A 25,585-nucleotide genomic window follows, 5' to 3' on the forward strand; every position below is an offset into this window, starting at 1 on the left:
TTTAACACTTAGTCCACAGTTAAGTTGAAGCATTGTTGTTGTTCTAACCAATACTGGTTTGTCGTCTGAAACTCGACTGTGGACTGACTGTCTCGTGACCAAAAACCGGGCACTTATATTTCATCACACTAATAGGTGCCGAAACTACACATTGTTTGATGTTAAACTTACAGAAATTACAATTAAAAGTAACTTATTAAATTAGCTGAATACATTCAAAAATTCCATCTTTTTAACAGTTTCTTCTACCATAAGATTTAGGCCAAATTATTTGTTTAAATGATGAAATTAACATATATAGTTACAGAAACGATACCTTTGACAAAACTGTTAATTAATTCAGGACTGTGTTTGCTAACATGTTTTCAAATAGAGCCAAATGGGTACTTTAAGATTACCTGTATTTTGTCTTCCAAATGTTTATAATTAGTACGGAATTTATATTTGTTTATAAGTCAACAATAGAATTTAAGTTACGAAACAATTATTGATTTCACCCTATAATGAAAGATACTAACTAGGAATAAATAGCCAAATTAATTAGAAAATCAATTACATACATGAAACTAAGCACAAAATTAGATATGGTGTAAAATACTTTTAAAAATGAGGGCCAACCTTTTTCTTATATGAAAATGCAGATTATATTCACACGTGTTAATGGTTATCAGTTAAAATTGAAAAAATGAATTTATAGAAGCAGACAGCAAAACAAGAGGGGAAGTAAAAATATCCCAGCTTGCTTTGTCACAGAGTGTTACTGAAGTGGTATTTATGTGAAGTACAGGCTGGCACAGATGAAAGTAGCTTATGTTAGTATAAAGTTAATGCAGTAAAATTACAGAAACGAAGAGATCAGATGGACTTACCATTTACTTAAAATGAGACATACAGTGAAAAATAAATTTATATATGGTGCTGAAATTGCCATCCCCTGCAACATCAATACACAACTGAGCTCATCCAAACATTTTCAGATACATCTTGGTCATGCTCGGATATTGATTGCAGCAACTTCATGGCTGATGTTGTCTTTCAGTTCCCGTATTGTTTGTAGATTTGTTTCATAGACATTGCTCTTTGTGTCCACACAGAAAAAAAAATCGTATGTTGCTAGAGCCGATGATCATGGTGGCCATAAAAGTTCGCTGTGTTGTGGATAGTGTCAAGCAATATCAGGCCAGTGATGTGCGCCTACCTGTTGCACCACCCTGTAGTTTCTCAGCTCATTTACTAATGTTTATAGTGAAGTGAAATCCACTCAAGCTGTAGACGTTATAGACAGGATAAACAGTTATTCACTGAATGAATTTATAAGGGAGTATACACATTGGTCTGCAACCAGAGAAATTCATACCGTGGGTGTGACAGCGATAGAATTCATTGAAGTTTCATAATTTAAAAAGAATAATTTTTTGTGAAAATTACACTCATCAAATATGTTCAGGTATGTAGGTGCTGGTTGAAGATTTGGTGTGAGAATATTATTTCCTGATTAATTTTTAAAGCTACTGATAGGACATTGTGTCCTGCTAGTGATGAAGTGACTAAATCATTACTACAATGATGTTGCTTTTTACTTTTTTAATATGCTGATGTTTAATAGAATGTGCAGTATTAGTTTGTGTAAACCAGATTATGATGTATTCATTTATTCACTTCACATTCTGCAGCCGCTGCTGTCACCGATAAGATGAAGAGTTTGTCGTTAGACACCTTTAATATACCAGTTCGGCCTGACATCAACAAAGGTGGTACATTGGGCAGGAAGACAGAAGTAGACACAAATCACTTGAGGCTTGACTTCAGGCGCCTCAAGACCAAGACTGCCATCCATTACGATGTGGAGATCTTGCCTGAGCGACCTAAACGTCTGTTTAGGTGAGAACACCCTCACAGTCTAAATTTTTTAACTATTTTTATTCATGTGGTTGATTGTCTTATTGTCTTAGTAAGTTCAGTTATGCCAGCTGTTCACCTCCGGTTGTCTCCTTTTAAATACCAGCAAAGTTTTTTACAAACTTTTTGCGGAACTTTCCTTTCTACTTATCCCATATCCCGTCAAATTACTAAATTATGGGGAATAGTGGAGAGTTTTGTAAGTTTTTTGTGCCAGTTTTAGATTCAGGCATGCCGTACTCAGATTCTGTTCTCTTTTGACAGAAATTAAACAGAAAAGTATTCATTTATGTGTCTGTAGAGGCTTTACAGTTATTAGAAACTGGTCTTCGCAACTACTGAAAAATGCGTACTTATTTTAACATATGCTATTTATTTAATTCATTTATAACAGTGCCATGCAGAAATGATACGTCATCATGTTTTACATAAATAAAATGAAATGCATATTATAATATATAAAATGGCTTTCGGAGGCTGATTTCTGAAATACTCCTCTGTGATACTGACAAGGGGAGACTGAATCAGTAATTAAATCACTGAAGACTAAGGATTCTCATGGATACGATGGAGTATGTAGCAGAATACTAAAGTATTGTGCTGCACATCTTAGCCCTGTACTTAGCCATATTTGTTATTCTTCCTTCAAGAATGGTCAGTTTTCTGAATGATTAAAGTACTCAGCAGTAAAGCCGCTTTGTAAAAAGGAAGAAAGGGGTAATGTAGACAATTTAAGATGTATTTTTGTGCCATCAGTGTTTGCTTAAGTTTCTGAAAAGGCTTTTTTTATGTAGGGATAATTGATAATTCCATTTCACATAATTTGCTTCAAAATGTACAGTTTGGTTTTAGAAGTGGTTTAACAATTAAAAATGCTATGTTCTCTTTTCTCTGTGAGGTACTGGATGAATTAAACAAAAGGTTTTTGAATTCTAGGCATCTTTTTTGATTTTACAAAGATGTTTGATTGTGTTGATCACAAAATGTTGCTCCAGAAGTTGGTCCATTATGGAACAAGGGGAGTAATTCACAAGTGGTTCGCCTTTCACTTTAATAACAGGCAGCAAAAGGTCATTCTCCACAGTATTGAGAATGACTATGATGTGAGGTCCGTGTGGTTAAATGAAGGGTGCCCCAGGAATCAGTGCTGGGGCCACTCCTGTACCTTATTTATATAAATGATATGTCTTCTATTATCACAGGTAATTGTAAAATGTTTCTGTTTGCTGATGACACTAGCTTGGTAGTAAAGGATGTTGTGAGCAACATTGACATTGTGTTGAACAGTGCAGTTAAAGATCTATGTTCGTGGCTTGTAGAAAATAAACTAACGTTAAATCTTGGTGAGACTCAGTTTTTGCAGTTTCTAATACAAATTCAACAAAACCAGACGTTCTGATTTCATAGACTGAGCATATGATTAGTGAGATGGATTTAATAGTTCAAATTTCCAGGTTTTCTGATGTTCTGATTGATAGTAAATTGTCATGGAAAGCCCATGTCCAGGTCTTTTTCAAAGGCTTAATGCTGTCGTTTTTACTGTCGAAACAGTATCTGAAGTATGTGATAGACTGACATGAAAAGTACTCTGCTTTGCCTATTTTCATTTGCTTATGGTGTATGGTATTATATTTTTGTGTAACTCTTCCTATTCTCAAAGGGTATTTTTGTCTCAGAAATGGGCAATTCAGACAATAAGTGGTGTAAATTTACAAACCTCTGGTTGACCCCTGTTTGTTAGTCTGGGTATTCGGACACCCTGTTTGTTAGTCTGGGTATTCGGACATTGGTCTCTCAGTATATATATAGCGGCATCCATTATCAATAAGCTACCACAAGAATTCAAAAATGTTAGCAGTAATCGAGTTGATGGTCATGTGTGTGAGGTGTGCTTGCTTCTGTGTTTCCCTTTTTCTGATGAAGGCTGTGGCCGAAAGCTTTGTGTAAGTGTCTTTTTAATTGTGCCTGTCTACAACTTAATGTGTCATCCTTATGGCAAGTAGAAATTCATCTTTTCCTATGTTCTTGATATTCCTAGCTGGAGTTTCTATTGTTTTAAAGAATATTTATTTTATTGTCAATAATGAATAAATTTATTGAAATTGTATGGTATAATGTAAAGGAGAAGTATAAATGATATTTATTTTATTTTGTTAAATTTATTATTAAAGAGCTTTAAGATAGACAATATGTTTTTGTTTCTCGGTATTCAGCAAAAACAAATTTCATGTCTGTCCAACCAGTGAGCATGCAACATACAACTGGCCATGTGAAAATCATGAATTTTCTAAATTCAAGTCTGCACATTTGTAATGATTGACCCTGTGCCATGATGGTCACTGAAAATGTAATTTGACTGGAACTGCAATCGTTTGAAATCAAATGCTGTATCAGTGAGAATGATGGGAATGTGTGAAATGAGTGCATCGTCTCCTTTAGACTTTCCATTAAGAATAGTTGCCTCAGTGATATTCCACATGTTTCTTTACAGCGAGTCTTGTTTCATTTTTTACACAGTGGGGGTGGATTAATGTTTTGCAAGGGAATAATTGGCATGCCAACTTTGAATGACAGTTTGTACAATGGCACACCAGGAAGTCCAACGAATTTAGAAATTAGATTGGATAATTAACAGTTTTGTCTGGCTTAATGACATATGTCATTAGCATTTTACTGCTCTTCTCTCGCTAAATTGTCACCATAAAGGTAAAGTGCAGGGCATTCTGGCACAATCATGCCAAAATGAATGATGGTTAAGCGTTTGTCCTTGATTTCGATCAGAGCTTGATTGAAAATATTGTCCCAAAAATCAGTGGAATTGTCATCCTGCCTCGGGCATGGATGTGTGTGATGTCCTTAGGTTAGTTAGATTTAAGTAGTTCTAAGTTCTAGGGGACTGATGACCACAGATGTTAAGTCCCATAGTGCTCAGAGCCATTTGAACCATTTTGTACTGTGTAAATATGGCCCAGTGCCTTAGACAAATACAGATTTTGATAGCCTTCAACATGCATGCCTTACTTAACTTATTGGAATTTCTTGGATGTATCATTCCATGTATAGTACTTTGGAACTTATGCGTACAATAATGTCTTGGCAAATACATCTTCTTTTCACAGCAAAAAGAAATGCTGTAAGTGTTGTTTGCTCTGGTTCAGCAACATTATTTCGTGCAGTGTCTGCCGTGAAATAGACTCCTTGTCCATTTTCAAGATGATCTGAGAGATGAAAATCATTGGGATGGCGACTGTGAATTGGGAACCTCAAACATTTGCTGCTAATATATCGACCTGCTTGAAATTGACTCAGTTCATCATTATGCGCAACAGGTCTATCGGGACTGTCTACTGCCATATTGCTGCCTTTGTTGATGTATTTGCATATGTATTTGATCAATTTGATGGAATGACAGTATTACATGTTATTAGCTTTAAATGTTCTTGACAACAGAGGAGAATGTGGCACAATCCACCTGGTGATTTCAGCGTTAATGTTCCTTGTTGTGATTGTTTGCCACCCCATCTCCTGGTTTTCAACATCTTATTGTGGATATCTGTCATCACCATATTGCGTGTTTCATGAGCTAAGTCTCTGCAGTACTTTTTGTGCACTTATCCTCCATGCAAGGAGACTGAGGATTCATTGCTCTACATGGTCAATTCACCAAGCTTATCATCACAATATCGAAGTTATAGATCTTCTTCAGGATTAGTAATTTCTGCAAAAATGACATCAATTTGAGATGCGTGTATGTTAATTTTGTGTCATCAGGGTTGCCACAAGTTCTGGAAATTGGGGAAATGTCAGGGAATTTCAAAAGTGTCAGGGAAATTTGGGGGAAAAAAACACCGGAAAAATCTTGTTTTGTCTCTGTAGATGAAATGTTTTGTTTACTGAGATGTCATACATCATCACTGGTTGGGCACAACAGAGTATGTGCGCTGTTTTCTACACCCTCATTCTTACTACTTGTCCCCTTCCTACCACTCCCCTCAGTTTGCAGTCAGTGCTGCCAACACTTCTTGCCACTAGCCTAGCAGCGGCCGACAAGAGGCAGGGAGGCCTGAGGAATCGTTTGTCTGGATCTGATTCTCAGAGATTGTTGACTCAGCGGCTGGAGACAGTGGTTGTGTGTGCACGAGTTGTCTGAGCAATAGTGTGAATGTGTGCATGCGTGTGTGTGGGTGCTCATTTTCTGGCAAAAGCTATGGCTGAAAATTTAGTTGTGAGAGTGTGATTGTCTTTTCTACGTGCCTGTCTGTGGCTCTGTGATCATCTTTATGGTGAGTTGCTACCTATCCTCATTAGTATTGATTCTCGGAGTATTTGCGCAATTTATCTGTTGCGTGGATTGATCACTGCAGTCTCATTTCGTCGACGTGGTGTCTGTGACACGTGAATAGCTGGCCACACGAGTGGACTTCCACGATGGGCCAAAATCGTGGTCCATCTCTGCAAGTATCTCTACGGATCAGGTCTGCCAATCTGAAGCCCATCGGTTCCCCCTAATGTGCAGGCCCTGCCCGTCGGATCTAGTCTGACCGATCTGCATACAGGTTGGGTCTGTGTGTGGCATAATGAGACAGATTTTAGTTGTTTATCCGAGGACCCGGGACTGCTGTGCTCCTCGGCAGGCCACAGGCGATTGTTTTTAGGAATTGAGACTGTCTCACTGCAAGTACATTGTATAGTGCGATGTTTTATAGACATTTTATTTATTCTAGTACATTTTGGCACTTCAAAAATAATTTATATCTTAGAAAGTATGGACGATAAGAAGGAAAAAATTGTGGCCATTGTTGGCGGTTTGTACACTATGTACTCACTAATTTCTCGAAAGAAATTTCGCACGATACCTGTAAAATAATAGACATAATATGGTATGTAATAACAAACATAGTAGAAATAACATTTTATTGGTGGACACACAGTGTTGGTTTACACAACTCTTCCTTGTCTTACACACTTATTTCAAGAGACCCACTTTTTTCTGAAGTTATTTCTGAAATCAGTGAAGGTATTTTAAATCTGTCTTGCAACTCCAAGGAAATGTGTGTTTTTGTCACCAAATGTGTTTCATTTTTATAGAAATAAAGTAACAGCAATCTTAATGAAGCATATGTACCATTTGGCTTGCTTTCTCCATCTAAAAACAGTTCATTACAAAATATGTTGATGTTAGTAATAAGGCTTTTGCTGACACGGGGGAGAAATACAGAAGTCCTTCCATTTTTTTTGTCAACTTATGTCTTTACTTACCCTTGACATCTCGGAATTTATCAGGGCAAAATGCTAAAACTTGTCTGGAAATCAGGGAAATATCAGGGAATTTCACTTGGGGCAACCCTGGTCATACGAGAAAATGAGCATGTGGAAGTCCTCTCTTCTGCCATTCAGTCACATACATCAAGCAGCGAGTTTCACTATAAATGTGATGCATCACAGTTAAATCCCCACCAATTTAATGAGTTTTTGCTTGAAATTCGTGCAGTCAAATCATGTCAATTGGGTGTATGTCGATTGGGCAATAGAAGCTCTTTTATCTCAACCGATGCTGGATTGAATGTAGATGTGATGAAGTTCACGGTGACTGTATGAACTCACATATGTCACTGACATCTTGTGCAAATTCGTGCATATGCTGCGGGCTGCCATTGAACATTGCTGGAAGTGTAACCATTTTGCCAATGTCCAAAACCTGTCCTTCGTTTTGCAATTGCTTCTTGTAGATGAATGTATTCTGAATGCAATAATGTTTGATTTAAGCAAATTAATAATATACGAGGGCATTTTGAAAAGTAAAGATGCAATGGCTCGCAGTCCTTAAATAGAACATTTACTTAGAAAACGTCAGTTACATCTTATTAACTGGATATTTGTTATTTTTTGACATAATCACCCCTATTATCCCAAAATGTGTAAAGTCGGTGAACAAGCTTTTGTATCCCACAGTCATAGAAGGTTGCCGCCTGTTGTTGGAATCACATTTCAACTTCATCTTTGATCTCTTCATCGTCGTGGAATGATTTTCCACCAAGATGTATCTTCAGGTAACGGAAGACATGGAAGTCGGTGGGCGCAAGGTCCGGGCTGTATGGCGGATGGTCCGATACGTCCCATTTGAACTGTTTGAGTAGTGCTTTGGTTACGAGCGCTGTATGAGGCCGAGCGTTTTCATGAAGCAAGCGGACTCCACTTGTCAGCATTCCCCTGTGTTTGTTTTGAATTGCCCTTCGAAGACGTTTCAAAGTCTGGCAATATGCAGCAGCATTAATTGTCGTTCCAGGAGGCATAAATTCCAACAGAAGAATGCCTTGTCTGCCCCAAAAACAGAAGCCATGATTTTCTTCACTTCGTTTTGCATTTCTTGGCTTTTGGTGAATTCGAGTGGCACCATTACATTGATTGATGCTTGGTTTCAGGTGTATGGTGATAAACCTACGTCTCGTCAACTGTCACAATGTGATCAAGGAACTCATCACCTGCTTCAGCATAGCGTGTGAGGAAGTCGAGTGCAAAGCCCATCCTTTTCTGTTTGTGTTCTTCCGTTAACAGTTTTGGAACCCAGTGCGCACACAATTTCCTGTACCCTAACTTCAGTCACAATGTCATAAAGAGTTGTCATTGACATGTCCGTTATGACCTGTAGCAATTCTTTTAATGTGAGACGTCTATTTGCACGAATTGCTTCCTCCGTTCTCCGAAGAAGGGCATCAGAGATCACAGATTGCTGATCTGTTCTTTGTTCGTCATGAACATTGGTCCTACCTTCAGAGAAATGACGACACCATTTCGTTACATTTTGTCGATTCATAATGTTCCCATAAACAGAAGCAATTTCTTTGTGAATATCCGCTGGTCGCTGACCTTTTGCATGAAGAAAACGTATGATGGAGCGCACTTCACATTTGGCGGGATTCTGAATCGGCGCAGCCATTTTAAACACGACCTACTTCAACAAGAAGCAATGTTCAACTGCCGAACGACCGTGAGGAGGAAGCTAACGGTTCAAGATTAACGCCAAGATTAACGCCATAGTTGCCAACTTGCTCACCAAAACTCTTCTGTTCCTCTGGAATACGGTGTATCTTTACTTTCCGAAATACCCTCCTACATTCAGATTCAATTTTGGCATACGTATCTACTATTTACTGATGAAATAGTTAATGACATTGCAGAATAAGATTTGTTCCATTCTGAGGTATCATTATGTGATATGAATAGAAATTGATGGGTGATACTTTTTTATTGAGTTGTTCAAAGGTAGGAATAAATAAAAAGAGAAGAAAAATGTAAATTACACTAATGAATGTTTGAAAGTTGAAAAGAAAATACCATTTGATAAAAGATCTAAAGATATCTGTAATAGGATTAGTTTACATAATATTTATATGAGATCTGTCCTGTCCTTCCCAAAAAATTATGGGATTGTGCAGCACGTTGTATTATCGATGTGTTTCAATGACACTTTGAATTGTATTATTCTTCACCAGCTATGACAATTGCAACTTCATTGATAGGTGCATTATAGCTTCTGGCATGCTGTTAGTGGAGTTTTGTCAGTTGAAGTTGTGAATAATTTTATCAGCGCATTGTGCTGGAAAAATTAGTGCAACTAGGATATAATGTGGCATTTGTTGCCTGGCATTGCATCTCTGTGTGATCAACTTATGCATTGGAAATGGATAGAAATGAACCAACACAGTGATACATTTGTCCATGAATTTTGAAAGTAGGCATGTAGTGATCGTGAAAACTTCGTCGGCTCCAAAAGATGTTTTTTTAAAACACAACTATATGTGTGAATGTTTTACAAAAAGTGTTTGGAATAAAGCGAGTCATACGAAAGCAATGACAACAGTGGATGAGGCGGTGGATGCAGTTTTGGCATTTTAACTTTACCGTTTGTGCAGCACATTCCTGATGTTTCATTGTTGAACCCGAGTGAACTGCAATGCCCACACTCCTTATCCATTTTCCAGATATTTGCACAGGGATGCAAACTGTAAGCATTAACTCAAAGTTGAAATGCAACATGCTGTTCACCAAGGTCGAGTAGCTCATGAATGTTCCTTAGATTCTCACTGCTTATTGGTCTTCTGATTGTGATGCACAGCATGTTTATCCTCTGACTGTGATGCACATGAATAAGCAGACTCATAAAAGATTTGCTTCATCCCTTGCTGCATGTTGGTCTTGGGATTGTAATGCATGTGATTGAAAAGCATCTAAATGTTCTCTTCTGATTCTTCCTGCATGTTGATCTTGAGATTCTGATGCATGTGAATCTGCTTCATTATTTGCTTTTCGTTCCCCATTTGTTTGAGAAGCTCAAATTCATTTATTTCTACATGCTGCCGTGGTAGATCTAGTAAGTGGTGATTGTTTGTGAGGCACAGTTTCTGACAAGCAGTTAACAAGGTATAAGCTTAGTGTTTGCACTGGAAAATTTGTTTGGATATAACTCACATTTATTGGTGTCGCAAGGAGTAAGACACAATAAAACACATTGTGTTTGTGTCACATTCAAACACAGCACTACTTCAGTTCTCTTTCAGATATCTTTGCCAGTATGAGATGTGCGACACCTGCTGTAAGTTAATTGCACTATGCTTATAACCTTTGCACAAGTGCAAGCAATAAGTTGACAAAGTTTTTTCTCAATCACATGGACAGTATGGCAATGCATAAAATACAAACACATTGATTTTTATATAGTAGATACGCATTTTGCCTGTATAGTATGTACGTATGGAATTAATGCTTAAAAATCCTTAATTTTGGTCTATCTAAGCAAACCTACCTGCTTACAGTCAGCTTGCTGTCTCTAATCTTGATCTTCAAACCATCACAAGGCAGTATAAACATGTAAATGCCCCAGGAGCAGGTGGTATATTTTCATCTTAATTTTCTGGATCCCTAGTTGATGAGAGGCTGGGTCAGCTATATGTGACATGACTTAAAATTTCATTATCCTGTAGGATGTAGTGCCCTGGATTTGCATCGTTGACACTCATCCATTCTTGAATGTCTTCATCACATTCATGGCAATTGAGTTTTCTTTTAGCCTATTGAGCATTCAGACATATCATTCTGTTGGTCATTTTCAGTTAGACTTTGAGAACTTTCCACCATATCCAAAATTTCATACCAGGAATTTCTCAAATCCTATTTCTTTTCACTATCCTATGCTGCCTTGATCATGAAGGACGCATCTTTCAAATCTGTATTTTTGTGATTTTTTATCAGACTTTCGTCTCTGTTCTATTTCCTTTCTAACAATAACGTGTGTAACAGTTCTTTTCTGTAGTATTGTTTGAAAGTCCATGGGCCATAATAAGGAGGTTATGTTAGGTGAAAGAAAAATCACTTTCATGTGAACTCATCCTTTTCGTGTGAACTCATCCTTTTCGTGTGAACTCATCCTTTTCGTGTGAACTCATCCTTTTCGTGTGAACTCATACTTTTCGTGTGAACTCATCCTTTTCGTGTGAACTCATCCTTTTCGTGTGAACTCATCCTTTTCGTGTGAACTCATCCTTTTCGTGTGAACTCATCCTTTTCGTGTGAACTCATCCTTTTCGTGTGAACTCATCCTTTTCGTGTGAACTCATCCTTTTCGTGTGAACTCATCCTTTTCGTGTGAACTCATCCTTTTCGTGTGAACTCATCCTTTTCATTTAAAATGTCACATGATGGCTGAATTGGTGCATTGTCAAAAAACAGTAATTTTCCCCCTTTCACCATTCTTTAACAATGAGCTTTTACAGGAGACACACAACTTTCCATAAACTATTGCGTGAAAATCATATTACCCATTCAGTCCTCTTTCGTGAGATGTAAACAATAGACATTGCAGCAGTGTTAAAGAGTTTGAAACTATGTAGTTTCTTACTTTCACCAAAGACAAGCATAGGCAAGTGCTGGTAACCAGTAGCATTAGCACAAGCTAAAGCAGTAATAAGAGTCTTGCTTCTTTTAAGACCAGGTGCTGCTAATTCACACTTTGAAGAAAGTGTGTTTCTTGACGAAGCTTTGCAGTTGAACCCAGTGTTGTAGTCATTGTAAATGTTTTCAAGATCATCATCTTATTCCCTCAGTTAGTTTGATTGGAAAGTATTAACTACTGAATGACACTCTAAATTTTCTGTAAATTGAATTACCTTTTCACATAGAAAGGGTTGAGGATTAGGTTCTCCTTCTGATCTTAGAAATGAAATAAAATTTTTATGTGACTTTTCACTCACGATCCATCTGTCACCATGTAACTTCTAGCAGTCACCTTTATTTTATTTAATGTGTATGGTTACCTTCTTCTAGATTTCTTGACGTGAACCTACTGTGCAATGCCACTACTCCTGGCTGTGTAGACTTAGTCTCCTTCTGCTGTAAGTTGAGGCCTGTAAGACTGCTAAATGCATGCTAACTGGCTACAAAACATCAACTTCTTTTCTGTGGCTCTTCTATATTTTGTTGCTCCAATATTTAATTTTACAGAGTTAGGTGAGCAGGCCTCTCATAGGTCAGAATGACATAAACAAAGGACTTTCATAACATCACATAAGAGACTGTATTTAAAAGACATCTAAGAACAGAACTTATCAGTGATCTTTCTTAGCTGTTGACATTTTAGGCTGCTCCTCTGACTGTGTCTACCATAACCCTGCCAAGCTGCAACATCAAAGCATGAGTGGCCCCACAGCAGATGGAGACACTCCATTGCCATTGTGCTTTGCTGATGTCACATCCTCGCACTTCTTTTGTCATCTCTGCACATACTTCAACACAAAAGCGTGTATCATGGGACTTGCCCATTTACTCACTACCTAAAAATATTTCTTCGGCTCTTCATTAATCTCTCTTGTTGGCCTAAGAGCATAATAGTGCAACATGCCATCACAAAAAATATCATGCTATGCTACAGACTGCCCCCACGTAGAAGAAAGATTTTATGAAATTCTTGTTTTTCTATAATTTTCCACTTTCACTAGATTGTTGCTTATATTCAAACTGGAGGTCTCTTAAGATCAAACTTCATTATTTTGTTTAATGGTAGTACATTTCGTACTGCTCATTTTTGTGACAGATAAATAGTGTTACTTCAATACGTAGGTTTCTTGAGAAGGGTTATTATGTCCTTTAATGTGCCCAATTATTTCTTAAGACTACTGGTTTAGTATACAAATGGATGTTTGTTTAATGTCGAAGTTATTACGTAGGCTTTCCCGGCATAATAAGTCTTGAAAGTCTCTTCGGGTTTGCTGCCGGATAATGTTGAAGTTGTTTTAAGCTTAAAAATATTTCATTCTTGTAACTTCCATTTAGACACACCTTGCAATTTTTTTTTTACTACTTTTAAATTGTCTGCAACACAATTCTGTTGAACCTACTGATGTAGAAAATGAAGTAGTTCTTCCTTTACAATAAGGAATTACATGCTGCTACTTAATTTTGTGCTGCTTTTCACAATTTCAAATGTCAAATTCGTAATAAGTAACGTGTGCAGAAATGGAATCTACAGAATCAGTGATTGCTCAGGTAAGTTTATTAGCTTTTGATTATGTCGGAGAGTACTCCATTTGCGTGACAAAGCGTCACATTATTGCTTCATAATCCATTAAGAATTGCACTTACAGTGTAGTCTTTGGACAGGTACTGTATACATACACTGCCAAACCACTATTTTATAGCCCTTTAATTTGTTTTACCTTACACTGAAATATGTATCTTGCGTGCGTGCGCGCCCCCCCCCCCCCCCCACACACACACACGGGTTTAACTTTTACAAGCTTGTGGTGCCAGTAGCTCTGTCTTCTGGCAGAAGAGTTGAAGAAGGAAGAAGGGCAAAGGAAAAGGACTGGTGAGGTTTAGGGAAAGGAGTACAGTTCAGAAAAGTCACCCAGAATCTCGGGTTAGGGAGACTTACCGGACGGGATGAGAAGGGAAGACTGACTGTTGGGGATTGCACCGGATGAGATTTGAAAACCTGAGAGCTTAAAGGTGGAAGACAGGGTAATATGCAAGACAGAGATTACTACCAAAACATCGCATCGTGCATAGTATCTGCCCATGTCTAATTTGTCCATCAATTCCTCCGGGCGAGGGAGAGGATAGCTATCTGCAATTGTTTGTGGATTCACTGTACTCTTGAAGTCCACACACAGATGCAAGGAACCATTGGGCTTCTTCAGCACAACTAATGGGTAGGCCCACTGACTAGCACGAACAGGCGCAATTACCCCCTCATTTTGCAAGGAACGGAGTTCGGCTGCAACTTGATCGCGCAATGCGTGAGGCACTGAACGTGCTTTGCGAAAACGTGGCCGGGCGCTTGCATTGAGCGTGACGTGCGCAACATAATCACGGACGCGGCCCAAGCCACTGCTAAACAATTCTGGGAGCTCGTCGCAGAGGGGGGGACAACAGCATCATTAGTAGGACAATCACTAATTGCTAACACATTGTTTTGGATGCTGAGTCCGAACAAATCGAAGCAGTCCAGTCCAGAAATGTTTTCGCATGAGCGTGCGGCTACAACATGCAACTGAATTGTCCTGGTCACGTTATGGTATTGTGCTGGTAAACTACATGTGCCAAGAACTGAAATACACTCGCCACTGTACGCCGCAAGTGGAGAAGAGGGCTTTGCAAGTGTAGGCTTTCCTAGCAGTTCATACACACGGCTATTAATCAGTGTAACGGCAGAGCCCGTGTCCAAATGAAATTTCACACGATGTGAAGCTAGGAGCAAGTCAATGTACAGTTTGTGAGCCCGTTGGTGCCCAGAGGGCAGCAACGCACTACTACTATTATTTACATTGACACTATGGAACAAGTCACTAGCTAAAACACTGTCGACGGGAGAGCCAATAACGTGGACTGAATGTGCGTGGCCAGAAGCACTAGGAGCAAAAGTATTCAGTTTACGCTGTTGGCACGTGGATTGTACATGTCCGATCTTCCCACACACGTAGCAAGAATAGTTACACGATGGACAATGTTCGCGTTTGTGACACACATTACACTGCGGGCATGATTTCAAAGGCGCCTGCGAGGAAGCGAATTGTGTGTTGGCTTTTGGCAGGAATGCAAGCTACTGCCGCTATGCCGTTGGTGTACCCGCAGTGTGTCGGCAACTTTTCCCAATGACAGTCGCTCTGTCGGTCACTAGGGTCGTTCGACACACGACAAACGGATGGCAAGTCAAAACTGTGTTGAGCGTTTTCACACGCATCTCTACTTTCCAAGATAGTGACGACTTGGTCGAGGGAGGGATCGGGGATCCGCAATATCTGCTCCCTAACATGTACGTCCTGCATATTCTGAGTGATGGCGTCACGAATCATAGTGTCTACAAAAAGTTTACCACAGTCCACACATAGATCGACAATCATAAGTTAATCCTTTGAGGTCGGTAATCCACTGTTTGTGGATTTGACCCGGCCATATTTGATAGCGAAAGAACTTGAACCTAGCTGCAGCAACTAGGGTTTGAGAGTCAAAGTATTGTGACAAAGCCTGAATGCACTGTTCGTATTGCAAAAGTTCTGGGCAGGAGGCTGGAAACAACTTTTCTAAGAGTCGGTATACTTTAACACCCGCGGAGGCCAATAGAAAAGCAAGTTTTAGCTCACCTGGGTGCTGGTGAGCCGCCATGTGTGCCTCGAATAGAGCTAGATATTCATTCCATGTTTCTTCATCCTGATTGAAGGCTCTGAACTGTGGCATGCAGGTTGGTCGGTCCGTGGGCCGACTGCAGCAGGCGTCGTTGATTGCTGCTGCACTGTTATTAGTTGCTGCACGCCGAACAAAAGTTGAGACATCTGCTGCGTCATCAAAAGCAAAATCTGTTAAAGAGTGACTGTGGAGGTAGTAGACGCTTGCGCCGGATTGGTAGGAGCCTGGTGTGGAGGTGTGGGAGTAGCCATGTTAGTACAATGCAACTGTTCACAAGAAGACACTAATAAACGAAACAAAGGTGTGAAGTGCTCCACACTGAAATCCGAAAATGTCCACAAGAAATTCGGTTAGGTTTGGTTAGGCGCAAGCAAGAAGCAATTAGCAAACGGTTCACAAGCGATAGCAAACATTGAGGCGAGTGGGATTGACAATGGCAGTGGGAGGCAGAATCCGCCCACTGCTCAGCAAAACCAAAATCCTCGTCGCCACTTTTATGGCTGCCCGGGTGTGGCAACCTTAATTTGGATATGGAGTGGGACGTGACCAGGTTGTGACTAAAATCGTAGAGACAGTTCCAATTAGTGTCCAAAGAATATTCCTGATTTGTGGCCTAAGTCGTTATACAATATTGAATCACACAGGGAGCTAGCTAACCAGACGACGACGTCGGCACAGATGACTGCAATGAGTTGTCTGCAAGACTCCCTGACTTGGGGCCAGCGCTCCTGTTATATCGTGTAGCCAGAGGACGCTGTAGGCCCCAGCTCAGCAATGGCGCGACGTCTTCGGTCAGAAGCAACGCCATGCGCCGCCGGCAGTCGCGACGGGAAACTGTGGCAAACGATGCGACGGCAGGGCGCGCGCGCTACTCGGTTGGGTCCTCGGATAAAACAGTCATTTTTAGCTGTTAACAGTGTGGGCTGCAAGTTTCTCTCTGTCTACCAAAACACCGGCAAACCGCAACACCTTAGCACAGACTTCCTTGCTGCAGGGGGAGACGTTAGATTGTCATTGTGAAATGTCGCAGGCCCGTGCTTCTTTTATCATGTCCGCATGTACTTAAACACAAAAGCGTGCACAGTGTTTAGTTTTCTATTTACTAACTACCAAAGAATATGTCTTCACTTCTTACAAACATCTTTCATTGATTAAGAAAATAACACTGGACCAGAGTATCTCGATGAATCTAGTGTTACACTATATCTTTCATGTGGAAACCATTTGTAAACAGTATCCACTGGATTAGTGTTCATGGAAAGCTTCATAGTTTTAAGAATCAAGCTTAGGTATACAACTTCTGATACTAGTCTTTTTTTATATCTGTAATCATAGAGTACTGACATCGTACCGAGCGAGGTAGCGCAGTGGTTAGACACTGGACTCGCATTCGGGAGGACGACGGTTCAATCCCGCGTCCGGCCATCCAGATTTAGGTTTTCCGTGATTTCCCTAAATCACTCCAGGCAAATGCCGGGATGGTTCCTCTGAAAGGGCACGGCCGACTTCCTTCCCCATCCTTCCCTAATCCGATGAGACCGATGACCACGCTGTCTGGTCTCCTTCCCCAAACCAACAAACCAACCAACCAACCAACCAACCAACCTGACATCGTACTTGTTAGATAACTTGGTTGCAGATTCACCTTCCTCTAACTTTGTTAATTACATATTCATCTCGCATAGAAAGGTGAACACTTTGGGTTAGGCATTTTATATAGCTAGTTTACTTTATGTGAAAAACTTGATTGTAACAGAGCCCAAATGGTTATCGTGGTTGGGAACTCGGTATTAGATGGAGGTATATGACAAGGGGTGGGGAATACAGTAGCCGGGGGGGGGGAGGGGGGGGAATGAGAATGGAATGAGAATGAGGAGATGGCATGCTCGAACAAGTTACAGTTTAGTTCAGTGGTCAACCTTCTCGGCCGCACGCAACAAACGGGTACAAGGCCACACTGATTGTTAGGGCAGCATTTTATGTCCCATGTTACTCCCGCCAATATAAGTAATCTTATACTTTCAAATTGATCACGCTCCCTGTGTCATCTCCCATATTTCTGTGCATTTACTCTTGCACTTTTCCGGTGCCACACAATCTTGTATATCATCCTAAAACCCCTCCCCACACACCTACACTTTCTCCATTCTATCCCAGTGCGCACCCACTAATTCTACCATCCAGTCACATCTGCAACCCCCTTCTTCACCTTTATCCATTGTCAGACTTGTTTTTTTATATATATATATATATATATATATATATATATATATATATATATATATATAAAAAGAAAGATGTGAGACTTACCAAACAAAAGCGCTGGCAGGTCGATAGACACACAAACAACCACAAATTGTGGTTGTTTGTGTGTCTATCGACCTGCCAGCGCTTTTGTTTGGTAAGTCTCATCATCTTTCTTTTTAGATATATTTTTTCCACGTGGAATGTTTCCCTCTGTTTTTTATATATATATATATATATATATATATATATATATATATATATATATATATATATGTGTGTGTGTGTGTGTGTGTGTGCGCGCGAGTGTATACCTGTCCTTTTTTCCCCCTAAGGTAAGTCTTTCCGCTCCCGGGATTGGAATGACTCCTTACCCTCTCCCTTAAAACCCACATCCTTTCGTCTTTCCCTCTCCTTCCCTCTTTCCTGATGAGGCAACAGTTTGTTGCGAAAGCTTGAATTTTGTGTGTATATTTGTGTTTGTTTGTGTGTCTATCGACCTGCCAGCGCTTTTGTTTGGTAAGTCTCATCATCTTTCTTTTTAGATATATTCTTTTTAGATATATTTTTTCCACGTGGAATGTTTCCCTCTGTTATATATATATATATACACAAAGATGATGTGACTTACCAAGTGAAAGTGCTGGCAGGTCGACAGACACACAAACGAACACAAACATACACACAAAATTCAAGCTTTCGCAACAAACTGTTGCCTCATCAGGAAAGAGGGGAAGGAGAGGGAAAGATGAAAGGATGTGGGTTTTAAGGGAGAGGGTAAGGAGTCATTCCAATCCCGGGAGCGGAAAGACTTACCTTAGGGGGAATATATATATATATTCTTTACTTTGTTCCTTGTGACTTCTCAGCAATTTTAGTAAGATTTTGCCTTTCCATATCATTGACTCGCTCAAATTCCAAATTGTTTCTCTCTTTTGCATCCTTTTAATCCTTTTCGTGAACTTTCACACATATTTGGCTGTGTTTTTGCGTAATTTTTCGGACATAATTCTACATTATTTACATAATTTTTCGCATTTTCCACAGTCATGGATCCTTGCTCCTTCCATCTGCGTCAATACAGAAAAGTTTCCTTATCCCTAGCCAGATCCCAGTCCCACGTACTGTTTCTGCGTTGTTGCTTGGCTATTGGAATCCCCTCCAGATGGCCTTACTATCAAATTACTCATCTCTGTGGCTGCCACCTCTCCTTCCACAATGACCTACACCTGTTCAGATTCCGCCAATTATTAGCCCTCACCGACACAGTCCCGCAAAACCAAATCAGCCAAGCCCAATCCTCCTTGCAATACCTTCTCTCCATCTGCAAAATTCTCCTGCTGTGCAATCCCAAATTACTGAAACCCATAACAAACATTGAAACTCTTGACCTGCAGGAACTTGAACACCATGCATACTGCCACCTCAAAAAGCTCTCCATCCTGCTCACTTCCTACTATGGCCTTGGAGTACCACTGTCCATCTCAACCACCACCTCAAAATCTCCACCACGTCCCCTCATAGCTGACAAACCCTGTCTCGCAGACCTACTACACGTACCCCACCTTCCAAAATTCACTCCTGCCACCACACAGAATCCAGAACCTAAACAGACCAGCAACACAGTAGGACGATACAACATAACTTGGACAGGATTTGTGATTGGTGTAAAGAATGGCAGCTAACTGTAAATATAGATAAATGTAAATTAATGCAGATGAATAGGAAAAAGAATCCCGTAATGTTTGAATACTTCATTAGTAGTGTGGCACTTGACACAGTCCCGTTGATTAAATATTTGGGCGTAACATTGCAGAGCTATATGAAGTGGGACAAGCATCTAATGGCACTTGTGGGGAAGGCGGATAGTCGTCTTCGGTTCATTGGTAGAGTTTTGGGAAGATGATGTTCATCTGTAAAGGAGACCGCTTATAAAACACTAATACGACCTATTCTTGAGTACTGCTTGAGCGTTTGGGATCCCTATCAGATCGGATTGAGGGAGGACATAGATAGAAGCAATTCAGAAGCGGGCTGCTAGATTTGTTACTGGTAGGTTTGATCATCACGCGAGTGTTACGGAAATGCTTCAGGAACTCGGGTGGGAGTCTCTGGAGGAAAGGAGGCGTTCTTTTCGTGAATCGCTACTGAGGAAATTTAGAGAACCAGCATTTGAGGCTGACTGCAGTACAATTTTACTGCCGCCAACTTATATTTCGCGGAAATACCACGAAGATAAGATAAGAGAGATTAGGGCTCGTACAGAGGCATATAGGCAGTCATTTTTCCCTCGTTCTGTTCGGGAATGGAACAGGGAGAGAAGATGCTAGTTGTGGTTGTGGTACTCTGCCACGCACCGTATGGTGGATTGCGGTGTATGTATGTAGATGTACACTCCTGGAAATTGAAATAAGAACACCGTGAATTCATTGTCCCAGGAAGGGGAAACTTTATTGACACATTCCTGGGGTCAGATACATCACATGATCACACTGACAGAACCACAGGCACATAGACACAGGCAACAGAGCATGCACAATGTCGGCACTAGTACAGAGTATATCCACCTTTCGCAGCAATGCAGGCTGCTATTCTCCCATGGAGACGATCGTAGAGATGCTGGATGTAGTCCTGTGGAACGGCTTGCCATGCCATTTCCACCTGGCGCCTCAGTTGGACCAGCGTTCGTGCTGGACGTGCAGACCGCGTGAGACGACGCTTCATCCAGTCCCAAACATGCTCAATGGGGGACAGATCCGGAGATCTTGCTGGCCAGGGTAGTTGACTTACACCTTCTAGAGCACGTTGGGTGGCACGGGATACATGCGGACGTGCATTGTCCTGTTGGAACAGCAAGTTCCCTTTCCGGTCTAGGAATGGTAGAACGATGGGTTCGATGACGGTTTGGATGTACCGTGCACTATTCAGTGTCCCCTCGACGATCACCAGTGGTGTACGGCCAGTGTAGGAGATCGCTCCCCACACCATGATGCCGGGTGTTGGCCCTGTGTGCCTCGGTCGTATGCAGTCCTGATTGTGGCGCTCACCTGCACGGCGCCAAACACGCATATGACCATCATTGGCACCAAGGCAGAAGCGACTCTCATCGCTGAAGACGACACGTCTCCATTCGTCCCTCCATTCACGCCTGTCGCGACACCACTGGAGGCGGGCTGCACGATGTTGGGGCGTGAGCGGAAGACGGCCTAACGGTGTGCGGGACCGTAGCCCAGCTTCATGGAGACGGTTGCGAATGGTCCTCGCCGATACCCCAGGAGCAACAGTGTCCCTAATTTGCTGGGAAGTGGCGGTGCGGTCCCCTACGGCACTGCGTAGGATCCTACAGTCTTGGCGTGCATCCGTGCGTCGCTGCGGTCCGGTCGTAGGTCGACGGGTACGTGCACCTTCCGCCGACCACTGGCGACAACATCGATGTACTGTGGAGACCTCACGCCCCACGTGTTGAGCAATTTGGCGGTACGTCCACCCGGCCTCCCGCATGCCCACTATACGCCCTCGCTCAAAGTCCATCAACTGCACATACGGTTCACGTCCACGCTGTCGCGGCATGCTACCAGTGTTAAAGACTGCGATGGAGCTCCGTATGCCACGGCAAACTGGCTGACACTGACGGCGGCGGTGCACAAATGCTGCGCAGCTAGCGCCATTCAACGGCCAACACCGCGGTTCCTGGTGTGTCCGCTGTGCCGTGCGTGTGATCATTGCTTGTACAGCCCTCTCGCAGTGTCCGGAGCAAGTATGGTGGGTCTGACACACCGGTGTCAATGTGTTCTTTTTTCCATTTCCAGGAGTGTAGATATAGATGTAGAACACAGTAATGAACCTTTCCTCCAGAAGCCTTAGCCCCACAGAAATATCAGTCCTTTCCAAAGGCCTCACCTTTTGTCCCACTCTCAAATTAAGTCATACTGGACTTATTAAAGACCTTGTCTCCTTCTCCCGGTCCCTACAGTGGAAACACTCCTTCACCACCAACCGTATCAATCAGACTCAACCAAAGATCAGTACGAACCTTGCCTAACTCAATTCACTTCTCTATCCAACCGTCATCCAATCCCACTACCCCCAAACAACCCCTTGTTAACTTTCCAGAATTTCTTAACCTCGAACCTTGCATCATCATCATTCCCCAAATCCCTCAACATGCAAACTAACCTTACATCCAAAGAAAGAACCGCAGTCCACCATCTAAAAACTGATCCTGACCGTGTAATCCTACCTGCTGACAAAGGCTCCATGACTGTTTTGATCTGCAAGGATTACCTGGCAGAAGTACTCCACCAGCTGTCAGATACTTCCACCTATAAACCTTTCCACAGTGACCCCATACCAGTAATCCAGTCACTACTCAAATCCTTAGGCCCGTTTCAGAACCTCTATTCATCGCTCTACTCACACCTAGCACTCCCTGCAGCCCTACCTTCTACATGCTTCCTCAAGTCTATAAACCCAAACACCCAGGCACCCCATTGTGGCTGGTTACTGTATACCCACCGAGAGAATCTCTGCTTTTGTGGACCAACACCTTCAAGCTATTACCCGGAACCTACCCTCCTATATAAAAGATACCATCCATTTCCTCCACCAACTCTCCACAGTTCCTGTCCCTTTACCACATGGTGCCCTGCTCATCACTATTGATGCCACCTCCCTGTACACAAACATTCCTAATGCCCAAGGCCCACCTGTTATTGAACACTACCTTTCCCAACACCCAACAGATTCCAAACCAACAATCTCCTTCCTAGTCACCATGACCAACTATATCCTCACTCACAATTACTTCTCCTTTGAAGGCATTACCTACAAACAAATCTGGGGTACGGCTATGGGCACCCACATGGCACCATCCTATGCCAACCTGTTCATGGGCCATGAGCCATCTAGAGGAATCCTTCCTAAACACTCAGAATTCTAAACCCCTCACCTGGTCCAGATTCATGGATTGCTGTATGGATTGAAGGTGAGGACACCCTATCCACATTCCTCCAGAACCTGATCAACTTCTCCCCCATTTGCTTCACCTGGTCCTACTCAACCCAACAAACCACCTTCCTGCTTGTTGAACTCCACCTCAAAGATGGCTACATCAGTACCTCCGTCCATATCAAACCTACTAATCACCAGCAATACCTCCACTTCGACAGCTGCCACCCATTCCATACCAAGAAGTCCATTATGTACAGCCTAGCCACTCATGGTTGTCGCATCTGCGGTGACGACCAGTCCCCCTTAAAATATATCAAGGGTCTCACTGAAGCCCTCACTGACCATAATTATCCTCCCAACCTCGTACAAAAACAAATCTGTGCCTTATCTTTCCAGTCTCCCACCACCTCCCAGTCGTACTGTCCGGCTACAGAGCAGCATTCCCCTCCCAGAACTGGAGCAACTGAATTGTGTTCTCCGCCAGGGTTTAGAGTACCTTTTTTCGTGCCCAGAAATAAGGAATGTCCTGCCCTCTATCCTTCCAACTCCTCCCACAGTTATATTCCCCTGTCTACTGAACCTACACTCGTCCATTCTTACGCAACCCCTGCTCCCAATCCCTTACCTCATGGCTCATATCCTTGTAATAGACTTAGATGCAAGAACTATCCCATACATCCCACCACCACCACCTACTCCAGTCCGGTCACAAACATCACCTATACCATCAAAGGCAGGGCTACCTGTGAAACCAGTCACGTGGTCTACAAGCTAAGCTGCAACCACTGTGCTGCATTCTTTGTAGGCATGACAACCAACAAGCTGTCTGTCCGCATGAATGGCCACCAACAAACTGTGGCCGAGAAACAAGTGGACGACCCTGTTGCTGAACACGATGCCAAACATGATATCCTTCATTTCGATGACTGCTTCACATCCTGTGCCATATGGATCCTTCCCACCAACGCCAGCTTTTCTGAATTGCGCAGGTGGGAACTTTCCCTGCAATACATCCTAGTTCCCATACCCTCCTGGTCTCAACCTTCATTAGTCAGTGTCCTCACTCATCCAGCCCCTTCCCTGTTCCTATTCAAGCACTACACAGCCATCATTCCACCACCACACCCAGTGCTTTTATTTCTCTTCTTCTTTCCCCCCCCCCCCCCCCTCCCTTGCCCTCTGTCTAACCTGCAGTACATCGCTGTCCACCACCCCCACCATTATCCCTTCCAGTCCCCATTCCAGCCTCCTCCTAATCCCCACCCAGTCGCCACTCGTATCATGCACTGGTGCTGTTGCTCGCAGTGTGGTTTCAGTTGCCTGACATTGCAGTTGTGTGTGAGAAGTGTGAGTGCGTGCATGCACAGTCCGGCACACAGATTTAATCTGCCAGGAAGTTTCAGTGGTTCATTTGTGTTTTCAAATCACAGAGGAGTCATTTTCAAAACTCCATGTGCCTTTTTAGGAGTTGTGCACCCCTTCAAAGTAGGTCGGTGATCCCCAGAATTTAAATAAGGAGGAATCAAAAGAAAACCAGACTGACTATGTAACAAGCATGGTGAGGATGGTTGTTATGCAGGTGTGTGTGTGTGTGTGTGTGTGTGTGTGTGTGTGTGTGTGTGTGTGTGTGTGATTTATTGTTGATGAAGGCCTTACTGGCTGAAAGCTTTATTTGTGACAGTCTTTTTGTGGTGCCTATCTGTGACCCAGCATCTCCACTATATGGTGAGTAGCAACTTCCTTTTCATAATACAGTTACGTTCCTATTTATTCTCTGAGATAACTGTGCCATAGCACTTAGCAGTGCAAGGAGTTTGGGGTGCGGTTGAAATAAAAAAATTGTTAGCACCAAATATACATAGATGTGCAGAATGTAAGACAGGCGGTTCATCGATCAGGTTATTGGAAGAAGACTCTGAGATCAAAACACTGTGAGAGATGGTGCCAATCATTGTCGTCTTATCAGTGAGTAACTGTTGGAATCGTCTTAACTTGTACAGCTACCTGTTTGTAACACTTTGTAGGGATATAGCTACATAAATATTGTCAGATCTTGATAAGATTTCAAAGTGGTGCAGAGATTAGCAACTTGTTTTAAATGATCGGAAATGTAAAATTGTGCACTCTCCAAAATGAAAAAACGTAGTATCCTATGACTATAATATCCAACTCATACCAGTACCTGGGTGTAACACTTTGATTAATGCTGTTCCTACTCTGTGGTTGAAAGGTTCTTGTATGTACCCTTATCTGCTGAGCAAATGAATTATCCTCATGAAGTGAGAATTCCCTTACAAAAGTAATGCATTTGTATATTCTGCCAAAGATTGGTTAACACCATTGCATAGTTCCCAACATTCAGTAGTCGTTGCCAACATCAGCACACTAAGCTGCTGCTGCTGCCGTGAGTAAAATTTAACCTTTGAATGAAAGCAAACGTTCGATGTTACTAACTAGTTGTAAACATTATCTGATACTTTGAATTAGAGATTTTCATTATTCTTTAAAGTAGTGATGCTTCTTATAAAGTTGCAAATAATCTTATTGCACAATGGAGAACTGTTTTTCTACAGTAACTATCGGTGTGGTCAAGTAAGTATCAACCAGTCTCTCACTTTTTCATGTTAAGCAGTCTTCCTAGAAGCAGTGGCTGTCCTGTTAGTGCTACTTTGTTAAACCAAGCTCGAGTAGACTGTAACAATACAGCTACAGTGAATTACTAATGCTATTTCTTCCCGCAGCTTCACTTTGTTAATGTATATTTTGACTTTTATTTTGTTGTTGAAGATTTTCATTTTTATATATCCATATATGC

General features: G+C 41.6%; 1 protein-coding gene across 4 annotated transcripts in view; it reads left to right on the forward strand.

Moving 5' to 3' along the window:
- The window catches only part of LOC126202940 (protein argonaute-2-like), a 250,858-nt gene that overhangs the window by 74,756 nt on the left and 150,517 nt on the right, over positions 1-25,585 (forward strand). For all 4 annotated transcript variants that reach the window (XM_049937038.1, XM_049937035.1, XM_049937037.1 and 1 more), the window contains exon 6: positions 1,674-1,881. In XM_049937038.1, coding sequence (XP_049792995.1) covers positions 1,674-1,881 — 208 coding nt within the window. The remainder of the gene's footprint in view (positions 1-1,673; positions 1,882-25,585) is intronic.

This window comes from Schistocerca nitens, chromosome 9 (assembly GCF_023898315.1).
Source record: "Schistocerca nitens isolate TAMUIC-IGC-003100 chromosome 9, iqSchNite1.1, whole genome shotgun sequence".
Classification (NCBI taxonomy): Eukaryota; Metazoa; Arthropoda; class Insecta; order Orthoptera; family Acrididae; genus Schistocerca; species Schistocerca nitens.